The sequence below is a fragment of the Haliotis rufescens genome, unplaced genomic scaffold, assembly GCF_023055435.1.
Source record: "Haliotis rufescens isolate VD_foot unplaced genomic scaffold, xgHalRufe1.0.p SCAF_5, whole genome shotgun sequence".
NCBI lineage: Eukaryota > Metazoa > Mollusca > Gastropoda > Lepetellida > Haliotidae > Haliotis > Haliotis rufescens.
In genome coordinates this window covers 27,287,485-27,302,947 of record NW_025964223.1, presented here as the reverse complement: position 1 = coordinate 27,302,947, position 15,463 = coordinate 27,287,485, and the positions used below count along the sequence as shown (strand labels likewise).

General features: G+C 40.0%; 1 protein-coding gene across 3 annotated transcripts in view; it reads right to left on the bottom strand.

Moving 5' to 3' along the window:
- Nucleotides 1–854: 854 nt before the first annotated feature.
- LOC124110487 (protein PAT1 homolog 1-like) overlaps nucleotides 855–15,463 on the bottom strand; it is a 46,200-nt gene continuing 31,591 nt past the window's right edge. For all 3 annotated transcript variants that reach the window (XM_046469876.2, XM_046469886.2, XM_046469884.2), the window contains 4 exons: nucleotides 15,185–15,259; nucleotides 7,628–7,762; nucleotides 6,864–6,961; nucleotides 855–3,748 (listed from right to left, as the gene is read on the bottom strand). In XM_046469876.2, the coding sequence (XP_046325832.2) occupies nucleotides 3,568–3,748; nucleotides 6,864–6,961; nucleotides 7,628–7,762; nucleotides 15,185–15,259 (489 nt within the window). In that variant the 3' untranslated portion in view covers nucleotides 855–3,567. The remainder of the gene's footprint in view (nucleotides 3,749–6,863; nucleotides 6,962–7,627; nucleotides 7,763–15,184; nucleotides 15,260–15,463) is intronic.

The window sequence follows — 15,463 nt, the reverse complement described above, 5'->3', positions numbered from 1 at the left end:
AGCGTTTTTATCATTATTCCCTGCTATGGGATACATTAGAATTTTGTTTGTCCATACAGAAGTGAAACGCAAAACGGATATTTTTGCCCATAAAAGCAAAATTAGGGGACAAAGAGGTGCAAAATGAAGAGGTTCAATGTGTCAGTGTCAGAGACAAATTTCACGGATAAAAATGATCACAACATAGACATGCAAACCATTAGGAAAAACGCACCCATTGTATTAACAGCAGCACTATGAACGGTATTAAAGTGCAGGGTTTTTGATTGCCTGGCATCTGCGTCAATCGAACAGTGACAGTTCAAAACAGGCTAAGATTAACAGAAGCAGTGCCGTAGCCAGCCTGGGGGGCAGGGAGTGGTTGCATACTCGTCTCTTCAATGGACAGGAGATGTCAGGCCGCTATCGATTCCAACGGGGGAATACGCGTTCTTGATGGTAGCTGACCTTCACCTTGGGCTTTTCCTATGTACCGATAACTGAGATGACTACAATCACCAGGTGTTCTCTCCACATTTTGGCTCAATACCTTGTACGGTTCCTCCTATAAACATATCTTCCTCCCTCACACAAATCTGGCTTTGCATTTCTTTCTTTTTTAAGAGTATACATTGAGAAAGGGAGGGTGATTCATTCACTCTGTTCATGAAAGCAACCTGTATTTTGGGTTAAGTCCAACTTGTTGACAAGGAATCATGTGTTTGATACATATGCAAGTTTCATAACAAAATATTAAAAGGTTTCCAAGTTATGTTCCAGAAATGAAACGTGGCAGACGGGCAGACGAACATGATAGGGCATAATAAGGGTGTTGAAATTTTTCAATTCTAGAAATAAACAACAGGAGAGCAACAGCACACAATACAATTTAATTAAATGATTACAAGCCATGTACATTTGTATTCCATTGTAATCTGTGTTTTAACCCATTATTCAGCATCATTCCATGTGGTTGTAATGTCCTGACACACATGAATAATGAGTTAAGGCAAAACATAAGCCAACAAACAATGAAACCAGTTCCAAGTTTTAGTGTGCAGAAGCGTAGGTTACACATGACAAACTGTTTCATACTTACACCACTTTGCTGTAACTTAAATACAAAACAAAATACACATTCTTCTTAAGGATGAATACAAAGTGGTTAGGTTAATAATTTCAAGGTCAAAGAACATATGTAAGTGATTATAAGACACAACAAAAGAATTTCATTTAATTATCCAAAAACATTATTAATGCAGAAACTGGGTAACTGTGTTCATTGATGTTTGACAGACGCCTGGGCATAACCAATGTCGCCCCACAGAAAACGTCATCATTTTGAGCACCAAAGCAAATCTATAGAACTAATTTGTTCTTTTGGTATGTACATTATAAATGTACAAAATAAATGTGGGATTAAAGGTTTCCATTTAGAAAATGAATGTATGGCTTGCTGGTTAAGTGTTTAAGAAATAATGTTAAAATAGTTTTCAATGTCAAATTTACAATGGTTTACATTTAAATGCAGTACATTCAGGACATGTTAATATCTGAATACATTTACATCACAGGATTTCATTTCACACTTAGCGATATAAAGGAAAAGCTTGAATGAAAGTGTGCATGTCACATAACTAATGTTTCTAGGATAGATTTTCAAAAGACTAGCAACATTTTACAGAACATTGTTTTTACTACAAACATAATTTTTCAGGCACAGAAATGCCCACAAATGGAAACTAGAGTGTGCAAATAAAGTTAAATAATTCACAACAGAAAATGTGGTCAACTGTCTCATTTAGTAGTACATAACACTGTTGCACATTGTCTATAATAACTAATGCATTTATAACAAAAGGTATTTTGATCTTGTCTGGCTCCGACTCTGAATACCAGCTGAATTTTATGTATCATTCTGAAATATTCAAATCTTTTAGGAAGTACAATGAGCCTTGAATAATTTTACCTGTAAACCAGACACAATTACTGTTGATGTTTTTCAAAGGCTTCATCAAACTATATTGTAGTTTTTCAAAAGAGTACAAATGACAAAGAGCCTTATGTCTTCAAAGCACAGCCAAAGGAAATGTGGTGGGAACAAAAGGACTCGCATCACCATTTGTATTTCAACTGTGAAACATATCCTGATTAAGTAGTGTCACTCATGCGCCATTACAGAGAAGCATAGAATCATACACCAGAGTAATCAAATACACGCAGAAGGGTGGAGACAGAACATGTGGTAAAAGTGGAAACATTAATAACAGTTTTGACACATTTTTAGGCAAGTTTTAATTGAATGTAACAGTTATGCTGAATCAGAAGAAAATTGGGTGCTAGTATTAAAATACTGTCAAAACATATGAAGACAGTGAACAACTAAGGAAATGCCTTCCTCTAACTGTACATATCTAACTAACAAAGTCTAGTATATGCACAAATACAAATCAGGTCTGATGTTAATTTTAAATATCTTTCCATGTCAGAACACATTAATTTGTCTGAAAGCCAAAGCATTGTCTTAAGAAAGCATGAGATCAAATGGCATTGAAACTGTTTTTCAAAACAATGCTGGATATCAACAAACCCAACTTAATGTGAAGTAACTATTCAAGACAAGGTAAGATCTCATCACAACATTCCCCATACTTCAGCACTAAATATTGATCACGTTGTTCAGGCAACTGTCAAAAACATGGGTCAATGAGATTTCAATATATTTTATAGTCATTCATGATGCTTCATACCCAACACTGACGCAAAGTTAGACAATACAAACTGACACTGCTGAATGTTACCAACTGGTCAGCTTAATACCTCCAGTACAGAAGGCAGATGGGGTTTTACATGACTTCCGCAAACAGACTGTTGTGTGACACACATGGGCTTCATAATAGTACCCTTGAAGCAAACAGAAGCCTCATCTTTGGTGAAAGCAAGTGCACATCCCAAAAAACTTTTACCTTCCCCCTTCTGACATGTAGCAAACCAATATTACACATTACTTTCTAAATAAATTAGATACAAATAGAAATTCTAATCAAAACTTAACAAATCAGTTTCAGTTTGAGCACTTTTAAGCTTAAATAGCCTCAACAAAAATATTTTCTTTCATTTGCATTTTTGTGACTATGGTCAGTATAAAATGCATCATTTCATTACATTTTCAAATATACAGATCACAATTCAAGACACCAAAAGTAATGAAACAGCAGATCGATATCATCTTTCACTATCCAAAAGCCAAGTTGATACAATAACATTTGACATAAAGGCTGTACATGTACCAATCTGTGCATGAGTAAATAGAGCTACAAATCAACCCAAATGATCTCACTTAAAGATTCAAGGAGGCTCTAACAAGAAATGCATATTTACTCCAGTGCAAAAGGTTCAGCTGGTTCAACGAGTAACTAGTCAAATATTGGATGTGCCCAAAACATTCTCTCCAATTCAATGATACAAATACAAAGACAAAGTCATTACAAAGTCCCTAATGCACTTTTATCCATCAAAATCCTTTTCTGTATGCATCCAGATGATACTTGAGTGACAGGCAAGGCCTGCTGAGAGATTCGGATCAGGTCAGGATTGAGACTTTGTGCCAAGTATCACAAGTAGTTTGTCCTCCACGCTGGCCACTAGCTTCTTGTTGAGGAGTCTCTCCAGGTGATCCAGTAGCTTCTCACTCGGGTTCAGGGGTGCAACAATGCTCTCATCAGAGATCTCAGACAGACACTCAACTAACAGTTCCACAAAATGACACCTGAAGAAAACAAAATTCATACGATCATAAGAAAGGAAACAGGTTACTGTCAGACAGGTGTATTGCAGACAAGGTTATTGCAGAGTAGTGTGAAATTTACAGTATGCTTATATGGGTCAGTCTCTGATAGATCAAATGTGTAGGATGCTTGTCAAAAAAATTTCTTTTCCTGTCATCTTGCCGAGGCAACAGACTATAAATGTCCAGTTTCCACCCTTGCCGTACTACGCTGGAATTTTGTGGCTCGATCATAGCACCACCAGTGGCTATTACAAGTTATGTCTCTTTTTTATGTCCCTTTAAGTGACCAATCAGATTCAACTTCTCATATCACTTGTATTTGCTTCAAACAAAATGTTGGAGTCCAATCAATAAGATCTGAACGATAATCAAGATCTATATTGTAATAAAACGGGTCTTACCTCGCGAAGTGCATCAAATCATTTGAGCACCTTGACTAAACATGAAAAGATTTGGAAAATATTTGTTGACGCCCAGTTGACAGTACACATGCTTTGCAAATCCTGCAGTCAATGGGAATCTGCATGTTGAAATCCATGTTGTTTATGAATTCGATGTCTAGTTCAAGTGTTAGAAATTGGCACTAGTCCTGTAGTCCTTACCAAACTGCCCAGTAGTAAAGGTATCCTAAGGACTAGTAGAAATTGTCCCGTTTTTGAGGGTTTTGCTATATGTTATCATTATAAGGACTAGTGGACAAAAACTGTTAGTTTCTAACCCTGTAGTTCATTTTGATTGAACTATGCATAGACTCGTTAGTCCAGACAAAATGTAACTCCAGAGTTCAAGCCAAGTTCGGTAAGGGTGGAAACTGGACTTTTGTAGAAGATGTTTGAAAACCACCAAGACACCACTTCTATTGATGTATCCATCAAGTCCTTACAAAGATCTGACCAAGCAGATGTGATGATTATGGCCTCTATGTCCACAGGCAATCGCCTACATCCCAAAATTCATATATGTCTCACAGCTAATGTAAACTTTCTAACCTGTGAGCATATGTAAGGAAGCAATATATGCAAGTCCTATCAGTCTTTGCCAGAACAGGGTAATATGCTGGGGTTTAACAGTTTTTAGCTGTGTTCCAGTTTATTATCCTGTGACAGCTCAAATAGACATGTTCCACAGACCTGTGACCACAGAAACGGTTCTGACTGGATCATAGTCATCCACATTCTCACTCACACGGCCGTCGATCACCGGTCATAGACCAGATAAAAATTTCAATTTGTTTAAGTTGTCAGACTTTTGACCGATAGAAATGCTAAGCAAGGGGTCACAAGTGCCATAATTTCATGATTAAGAAGTAAATAGTAAGGATCAGGGATGTGAGCAGGTTTTCCCGAGGAAAAATGTAGGGGGGTTTGGGGGCATGCTTCCCCAGAAATTTTTTAAACATTTGATTGCATTTTAAGCAATTTCGTGCAGTTTGGACAACATTCACACCAAGAAATGTAATAAGTCAATGGCAAAAGTCAATAAGCCAAATAAACAAGATGGCAGATGCAGTAAAATTTCGAAGTTAAATCAGTACTTTTAAAAAATTGTGCATAGCTTCCGCGCACCTGGCTACCCACCAGGTCTGGGAGCAATACTGCCATAAACTTCAACCCCCATCCCCCAGACACAAGGACAACTGTCACAAGCGTGCAATGTCTGACCCTTTCCCCATGTTGAAGCATATTGAAAATAACTTACCTTGTACTTACTTACCTATTGTTGAAAAAGACCAAAACTCCATTGCAAACATAAGACATTAATACAACATATATCCCCATGTTATGGGTTTTTGGACACTGAAGAAACATTCATAGTTTTCTCGCTAATCACATGAACTGTAAAACATCTCATTCACTTACAGGCTAAAAGACAAATTTATCTGAAAAACAAGCCATCATCTGACTCAGAGTATAACAATTACTGTGTGACGCCACACCCCACGTTATAGTGCAAGTATTCGTGATAGAAAACTTATGATACCCGAAAACCTATGCTGCTGAAAGCTCTGGTCGAAAACAGGACAATCCGCGACGGCTGTCCGGTTTTCGATCATATTTTTCAGAGTGTATTTTTTTAAATCTTTGAGTATATTTTTACGCGGAAGATGTTTTTTTCCCGAGGACTACTGTTTTAAAAAACGTGATTTTCCGCGTTTCCGCGGAGATTTCACATCCCTGAAGGATTATTCCTACTTACAGTATCAATTTTAATGACCGATGAAATGCTCTCAAAGTTTCGTGTCAATCGAGAGAATGTACAGTACACATATTGTCCTGTTTTCGATCAGAGCTTTCAGCACGATATATGCCTTTATTCTTATTCATGACACAATACTATTATAGTCGATCACAGGATTTCGGACATCATACGTTTTCTATCACAAATACTTCCACTATAATGATGGGTGTGGTGTCACACAGAAATTTGTCCTTTATAAGTGAATGAGATGTTTTACAGTTGTCCATGTGATTAGCGAGAAAACTATGAATGTTTTTTCAGCGTCCAAAAACCCACAACACAGGGAATATATGTTGTATTAATGTCATATGTTGTTTTGGGTTTTTTTAAGAAAAGGAAAGTAAGTACAAGGCAAGTTTTTTCAATATGCTTCAAGGGTCAGACATTGCACGCTTGTGACAGTTGTCCTTGTGTCTGTGCAGTATTGCTCCCAGACCTGGCGGGTCATTGACCCTTATATAGGCTTTTGTGTCAAAATCGCTGGATTGTCCATTTCGATTATTTGGAAGCCACCTCTTATTCTTTTGATGGTGTTTACAAACTTCAGGCACCATTGATAGGAACAAACCGTGAAAAGTCTCAACTGCAGTGGCCATGTGGTTTCAGAGAAAAGGTCCACTTCAATAATTACAAAATGCCCATATTTAATGTCAGACAAGCACACATATTGAAACCCATACATGGCTGTAATGATTTGAAAATGTAACTCCGCAGACAAGCTGGAATGGTGGTCTCACGCAAAAAACATTTTAATCGTTAATCAAACAAATGTTTAGCTCCAAAACAGCAAATGCAGATTCATGAATTGAAATAAACACAAACCGATCAACCATAATCAAATACAACTTCGACTCACCAGTTTGTTTGCAGCTGATTATCAATATCAACAGGAGAGGTATTCTTGTAAATTTCTTCCATTCTGACCAGCATTGCACACAATATGGTGGAGCCAAACTGTCAACAGAAAAGTCATTGATTCCATACGTTACAAGTGGACATTAACATATAAACTGAGGATTTTATCAGGTTCCCAAGAACATTCTCTGCAGGAAATGATAATGACTCCGCTGCATTTTGGAGAAAATAATGTGGTTTTAGAAATTTCTATTTTAAGAAAAGAAAACCAACACAGAACACAAACATTTAAAAAACTACATCATTCTTTGCCATGATATACAGTAGAGCATACATGAATATGTTTAAAATACCCTACCTGTGAAAAAAGAAACCTAAGAAATTTTGTCCCATATTAGTGATTTAAAGTATGAAAAGAAATAGGAAAATGTCTGTTGTCACTCTGAGTTGACGTAACTCAAGGTAGGTAATGTTTAAGCAAATATATTTGAGTCAAATTGGTCTAAATACATACTGTACGATTGAGGTGATCTTTAACCGGTTATGGTTGAAGCATGTTGATTGTTATCTAAACAAATTGTATCTGGTCTTTAGTTTCCAATATTGCTTGTTTAATTTATAATTCAATTTCTTTTAAAATGTGTATTTACAAGTAAACAAAAAGCCAGTTTAGCATTGTGAATTAACCTGACACAAACGTTATGCCCTAGTGATAAATAAAGTGAAGCCATTTTTCACCCAACCCTCTGGTGGACCCAGACAGACCTTATTTTGCAACATGGCTGTTATTGCTTTTCCCTGGCTTTGCATCTGATGGATCTGTTCTCCCACTGTGGCCAGCATTTCAAATGAACTCTTGTTGAGAGCTTGATGAACAGAATCTGTCAGCATTATCTGGCCCTGAAACAAGTTTTGGAACATTCATTATTCCTTGTCAGTGTCGGGGAAATGACGTCTAATCCCAACAAGCCGGGCCGGTTACTCATAAATGTATATATTCAAAGTTCCAAGCCTGCATTTTAACTACATGCTAGAGTAGATAATCACTCTTGTTTTTCTGCATGCTAGAGTGGATAATCACTATCATTTTTCTCTGTACTTTTAAAGCAAGGTAGAGCCTGCTAATAAAAAATTGAGTCACTTCTGAATGTACAAATCAAAATTGTCATTGTACCATGAATTTTCTACAAGACAGTCAGGCAAGTAGGAATACATTTCACCTATCCCGCCAGAAATGTTACAGGCCACACAGTATAGTGGGGAAGCAGCTATTTCGGGCACTGTTCCTTGTACATATATTGGGCAAGTTAATGACTGTTTTATAAAATAATTATAGTGTGACTCTTCCAGCTATACCACTATTGCCTGTAAATAATCCAGCCTCGGCAAGGCCACCAGCGCCAATCAGCCATTGCAACCACTATGTCCATACAAACTTAGTAAAATCTAAATATTTTTTACATTTGTATACTTATCCTGCATTACTCCTTAATGCATTCACTGCTTACTTACGACAACTAGAAGGACAGCGCTGCGAAGGTCCTGGGTGAAGAAATAAAGTTGTTGTTCTCAAGTCCCAATCAGTGGCCTTCCGTCGCTGTCCTGTGACCTTGATGACACCTAAGGTCATCTTCACATCACTGCCTGTCGCCCAAGCTCTTAGGAAAACATACTTTTGAGGTTTCTGAAGCCAAAGTGGGGAGGCAAGTCTAACGACGGGTGGGCCTTAAGCGTAGTAATGCAGGATAAGTATACAAATGTAAAAAATATTTAGATTTTACTAAATTTTTTACTTATCCTGCATTACTCCTTAATGCATCTGTATCGGACGGTTTGGAGGTGGGTCAACCTTCAGAATACAGAAACCTCAATAATTCACACCCTGCAATACGACACCAGTTGGTCGATAAACCGTGAAGCGGAAAAGTTCAGACAAAAACGCCATTACGGTAGGGTTGTTCAAAAATCAAAAACATTGAACATAGGAATTAAAGAGAAATTCCCTATACACGCTTAGTAATAAAGAAAATAATAGCTATTCAGCTAATTCTTTACTTACTGCGTCATAGAGCGGTCGCTGACAAACAAGATTGTCTAATATTCTTCCACTGGTGGCGACTGAGTGACTGCACATGGAAGTTGACTGGCTCTGTATAGGGCGAGTTCATTATTTGCGTCAGTGGTTGGCAATCTGCAGGATAACAACCAGAGGGCCAAACTTCGAACGTCTTTGACATCCTCGAGAGTCACAACGCGAAAGTTATGACTAACGAAAATATGTGTCGAATCTCCAGAAATATCCTTCCGTGATTGTTCCAAAACCACAATTGCCGTGTTGAGCCCTGGTAAGGCTGACACCTTGAGATCTTGAGGGTAATTCGCTCTCGGCGAGTTCCGTTTGATGATCTCGTAGGCCTGAAGGATTACTGCGTGTAACCATATAGATATGGTGTTTGCGATTATGCGACTAACTTCTGTCGTGGACGAACCACGCCTTGTCTTGGAGCGTCGAATGAAAACTCGAACTGCTCGCACCGAGCCCAGGAGAACTTCACCATGTACGATTCCCACAATAGTCGATATCCGTGGGATGGTGAAGAACGGTCGGGTTGGCCTGGTAGTAGATTTTAGCAATAAAATCCCAGCATAACCCTAGATGTCCTGTTCCGTGCGTCCCATGCTCAAAACGGATCCGGGTTGAGTCGACCACATGTAGTTCGCTCACCCGTACCGCCATTGCTAATGCCAAGAGAAACCATTGTTTCCTTGGTGATGTCCAAGCTCCTCACAGCGATAGCCCGTTCGCGGAGCTCTCTATACTATACCGAGAGTGTAACGAAGGTGTCACGCGCTGGGAAGGAGCTTGAAAATGAGGATGCAATGAGGGGCTCGATGGGGGCCCTCGCAAACCTCGAAGTACCACGTTCAAGTCCCAATCAGGTGGCTGGAACTTGGCCTTCTGATCCTCAAACCTGAATGAGCATAATATGGCCTGTAGTTCCGTGACCTTAATCACACTGTGATTTTCCGGAAACGGCCAACACTAAGATAATTGCAGCCAATTACGTAGTAATGGTGCTACCTTCCAAGTGTTTTTGGGTACGCAATGTAGGAGGTATTCCTCTAGGAATTGTGACGCAATCGTAGGGTCTTGATTCTTTTCTTCCCTGTAAAAAGTCTCAAGTGATCCCCACTTGTCATCGTCGTCTCTGGGAGAGTAACGATGAACTAAAGCTATAGCTTTGCTGCCCGTCTCGAAATATCCCTTCGCACTTAAACGCCTTTTAAAGACGAACCATGCGTGCAGACGTTGGGTGAGGCAATTTTCTGTTGAGGGTGGATGAGTAGGTTGGACCACTGTGAGAGGGGAAGTGAATCGTTTTAGATTTTTCCGAGCTTGACGAACTACCCTCTCGCCGGTTACCATGGTGCGACCAAAGGAGAGATCGAGATACCTTGTCTCCTTGATCCCCTGTAGCACCTTGGGAAGTAAAAGTGGTGGCAGAAGAGTGTTAGTTCTTTGCCCTTCCCAAGTGATACTGAACTCGTCCACCGCCCAAGTCTGCGGATCCGGCAACGGGGAGATATACGTCATGAGTTGGTGGCCTAGGCAAGTAATAAACAAGTCAATGTTTGGTTGCCTGAATTCCTGAAGCAGTAACTGGAATGCTTCTGTGAGAAATTTCCACTCAGTGGGAGCCACCCTGTCTGGACGTGATAAAGTATCGGCCAGTATGTTTCTACATCCGGGGATGTGCTGAACTATGAACCTTAGTCACAGCCGATCCACTAGATGGAAGAAATCTGAATGTCCTTAGAAGTGGAGTGGGAGTGTGTTGTTCCCCGATTGCACAGGCACCACACCGCAGTGCTGTTGTCTGTGGATATAGCGAGTCGGGCTAACTGTAGTTGATTCTGCCAATGTGATATAGCCAGAATTAAAGCTTCCAACTCCAAGTTGTTTATGTGCCACTTCCATTGTGCGCCGGGCCATAGCCCTGAGCTTATCTGGTCTTGTAGGTGAAGACTCCACCCCTGAAAGAGGACGTCCACAAACAGGTGTGTATTCGGGGATGTTCCGAATAAACAGACTCCGCAGACATTCAGCGCCACAAATTGAGGCTCTAGCTTAGTTGGTAGAGTGATGGCCTTGAGTGGATCCTGACTCCTGATGTAAGGGTTCAGGAAAAAATTGAATTGGTCGCTGTTGTAAGCGGCCCATGCTAGTTAACTCCTGTGCCGAGGTGATTAACCCTAGCAACACTTGCCACTGGCGAAGTGTGTGTGGTTGGTGTAGAGTAGATGACAAAAGAAGTAGAAACTTGTGCCATCTGTCCCTCGGTACAGATAGGATATCCTGGTCTGTCTTAAACAGGTCTCCTATGAACTGAAGTCAATAGGAAGGAGAATACTCCCGACTTCGCCTCGTTGATTGTCTATCCCAGTTATTGACATGTGTTGATGATACAGTAGATCGCCCTCCATCTACGACTCGAACCAAGTGTTCGTCACGTGTAGATAGTTATTGGCTTCATTACTCCTGTAAATAGCCATAAGTGTCACTGACATGTCAAATGGGAAATACTACCATTGGTAGTGAACCCCAATGAACTGGACCTGAAAAGTCTACGGTTGGGATGGATAGTCGAGACTGATGAAGAATCAAACGTTCGTTGAACAGAGATTGTGGATCATTCTCATCTTGTCTGGGTCCTTCATGAGTACCAGGTAGGTGTGAGGATAAAACCCCGGAGTAAAGACTGGGTTGTGAACCCACTCTACAGCTCTTCTTACCAACAGTATGTCTATGTTGGATTTTCCCAATCAAACTGTGGTCAACGGTGGGGTTAACTCTACCCTTATACGGACACCATGATATAGTGCGATAAGTACGAAATCGTCCTTGAGACTTGTCTCTGCCACTCCCTTTCTCAGTAAGGGAATGCTGGTCTTCCCTGAGAAACGCGTGTCTAGGCTTATAATTCCCTGACTTGGACTTTCCAAGCTTTTTGGGAACTTGACGTGCGTGTCTGCGATCTGTTCGTTGAACAGGGGAGTAGATGATCAAGGTTGACGTAAAAGACTGCCCTTGAAACCAGCATCTCAGTTGGAAACGCTATAAAGTCTTGGGTGTAACGGTTATCACCGTCAGAACGGTCTCAAGATGAATTTTCCTGTGGTCAAACTGACGCTGTAGGAAAAACACCATAGTTTGGAAGTGATCTAATCAGATAGGGTTATCCTCTAATAGATTCTGATCCACTGCAAACATTGACAATATTGGTCGCTTAAATCACGGAGCAAATGTGAGTTTTGGAGAAGGCTTCCTCCAATGACCTCGTGGTGTCCCTCTTATTTACCCTGTTATCAGGGGAGGGCGTTACTGACACGAGATGGTCTGCTTCCCAATCGGGTACATGTGCTAAGCTGATCATGTGCCGGTTACGTAACCGAGTACACTGTAAGCCTTGGGCTAACGTCATTGTAGAGACCTTGATTGATACGCAGACGCTGCGCTCAGCGCAGGTCTGGAATGTTGGAACAGCGCTAAGCTAATCGTGCGTCACTGGCGTGATAGGAGCGCTTGGGTATCAGTCAGACGCTGCGCTCGGCGCAGGTCTATGCTGGATATGTTGGAACAGCGCTAAGCTGATCGTGCGTCACTGGCGTGATAGGAGCGCTTGGGTATCAGTCAGACGCTGCGCTCGGCGCAGGTCTATGCTGGATATGTTGGAACAGCGCTAAGCTGATCGTGCGCCGATTGCGTAATAGAAGTGCTTTGGTTGTAGTCAAGTGCTGCGCTCGGCGCAGATAAATCAGACACAAAGCTCAAAAGTATTGACTGGATCAAGGCTTGTGTCTAATCTACCCCCATCATAGCATCTCGATACGCTGGTGCTGTCGCCGACGTCACAGATTATCATACATGTATCTGGAAGTGTCCGGCGGCTGAAAAAATAGGAGCAGTTACGATACTCACAAAATCCTCCGGTATTGTTGATTTCGGTGGATGGTGTACTTCTGCAATCACAGTCGTCATAATACCTGCCGATAATAACGGTTGGGTGGTAATGACAGAACCATATGTCATTCGCTATTCTGCGATAGTGACATTCCTCTCGTCTCACGACGGAATAACTGCAAAATATGATTGTGAGTAATCTGCTTTTATATAGTAAACTCGTTGGATTAGAGATTTACATAAAAATTACATTTTGAATTTTGGCGAGCACATCTACGTGCATGCCTATGACCGTGGATAAAGAGCTTTGGGCGATTATTCCACGACAATATGTACACCGAGCAAACATAATTATGTTACGCAATTAAACCATTGAAGAAATGGTACTGAAAGAATGCCGTAGAATTGAACAGTAATCTATCGGCAAAAATACGAATTGCAAGGGTATACAATATTTTTATATACGCAATTCAATGTAAACCAAGGCTATTTACATTTAGAGATTGGAGAGCACATCCGCGCACAAACCAACCAATCGTGGATGATAATCTTGTAAGGTTTTTTCCACGACAATTAGTAAAATGCTCAAAGGTATGTTACGCAATGAAACCCTTGTTGATGAGATAATACTGGAAGAGTGCCGAAGAATTTGAACACTAATCTATCGGCAAATTTATGAGTTGCAAGGATATACAATATTTTTGTATGCGCAACCCAATGTAAACCAAGGGTATTTATATTTTCATTTAGGGTTTGGAGAGCACATCTGCGCGCAAACCAAACAACGTTGATGATAATCTTTGTAAGATTTTTCCCACGACAATTAATACCACGCTCAATCATAAGTTACACAATTACATATATATATGTATATTCAATGTCTGTACATATAGAGTAGGGAAAGGGCCACCTAAGTTGGATAACTTTTGCCCAATCCCGTTGACCATATATGTCAATAAAATATGTTTAAATTAAACACAATTACGCCATTGTTGATGAGGCGGTACTGGAAGAATGCCATAGAATTGAACAATAATCTATCGGTAAAAACTACGAGTTGCAATAGTATACAATAGTTCATATACGCAACTCAATGTAAAACCAAAAATACCAACAAAAAACTATTTAATCGCATAAACATAGGTACGCAATAAAAGAATTGTTGATGAAGCGGGACTGGAAGAAAGCCGTAGATTTGATATTAATCTATCGGCAACCATATTTTTAACGAGTTGAAAAAGTATACAATAATTTTAGTATACGCAACTCACTGTTACGCCAAAGCTAGTAGTATTTAAAAACATAAGAATATGTTATACATACGTAGCTGAGAATTGTAAACAATATGACTACCTTGGCAGGCAAACGATTGTAACACAATTCAAAATGGCGGCGAACAACAATTTTTTGGCGGGAAAAAAGACAAGCGTCTTTTCACGCCTAATTAATTCACATAAAACTACACAACATGGTGAAAGTAATATGAAAAGAATACATCACCCATCGCAGATCAATTTTTAAGATTGTAGACAAACTGAAGGTCTAAAATTAATCCAAAAGGAGAGCTCCGCTTGGACACGTCCTAGCTGTGCTGCGACAAGCAGTGATGTGAAGATGACCTTAGGTGTCATCAAGGTCACAGGACAGCGACGGAAGGCCACTGATTGGGACTTGAGAACAACAACTTTATTTCTTCACCCAGGACCTTCGCAGCGCTGTCCTTCTAGTTGTCGTAAGTAAGCAGTGAATGCATTAAGGAGTAATGCAGGATAAGTAAAAAATTAGCTCTTATGACAATGTTCATGTCAATCACTGGATTGTCTGGACCAGACTCAATAATTTACAAACCATCATGTAGGTTAAATATTCCAGGGTGCGCCGGTAAACACCAAACAAATCTCAACAAAGAGTAATGAAATGTGACGAAGTAATCTTTGTCTCCAGCACTGATGAATCTAGATATCAGCATATCCTTAAGATGACTTCAAAAGACAGATCTGCATTAGATCGTAATTACATGATCTTAAAGAAACAGTACAGAGCAGCTACAACGGGGCAGAATTGAGAGTTTGTTTTTTGTTGATTTGAACAGTATTTCAGTCCTTATAACCATGGCAACTCAATGTGGGAAGAAAGAAGAAAGACCAAAGAACCAAGCATATACCGCATATAATACTGCACATGTTTATCACTTGGTTCAACCCTACAGCACAATATGGTCCTGACAGACCTAGGACTGGTGTCATCTGGAATAAGAAACTCATCCTGGCATGGTTAACGGATGCAACTCTGTAGGTCATTGGGCCCAATGGGACATCTGCAGGAATTATAACCTGAACAATGAACAATTTGGAGCTCACCTCTTCTGCTTGATCTTTCCTCATGAGTTGTGTGAGGTTGCACAGCATCAGGGAGACAATAATGCACTGCTGAGCCTGCAACAGACAAAAGCAGTTGCTACAAATAACTCATCAAGGCAGCAAGAAACAGGTTGTGTTTCAAGATACTCAATCTTTTGTTTCAACAGAAACACTTGCAACAATAATATGTATAGCTAATGAATGAAAGCGTCACTAATTTTAGTGAAACTGGCAGCGTCCTGGCATATTGTATGTTTGAACTATGTTCAATTTATGGGA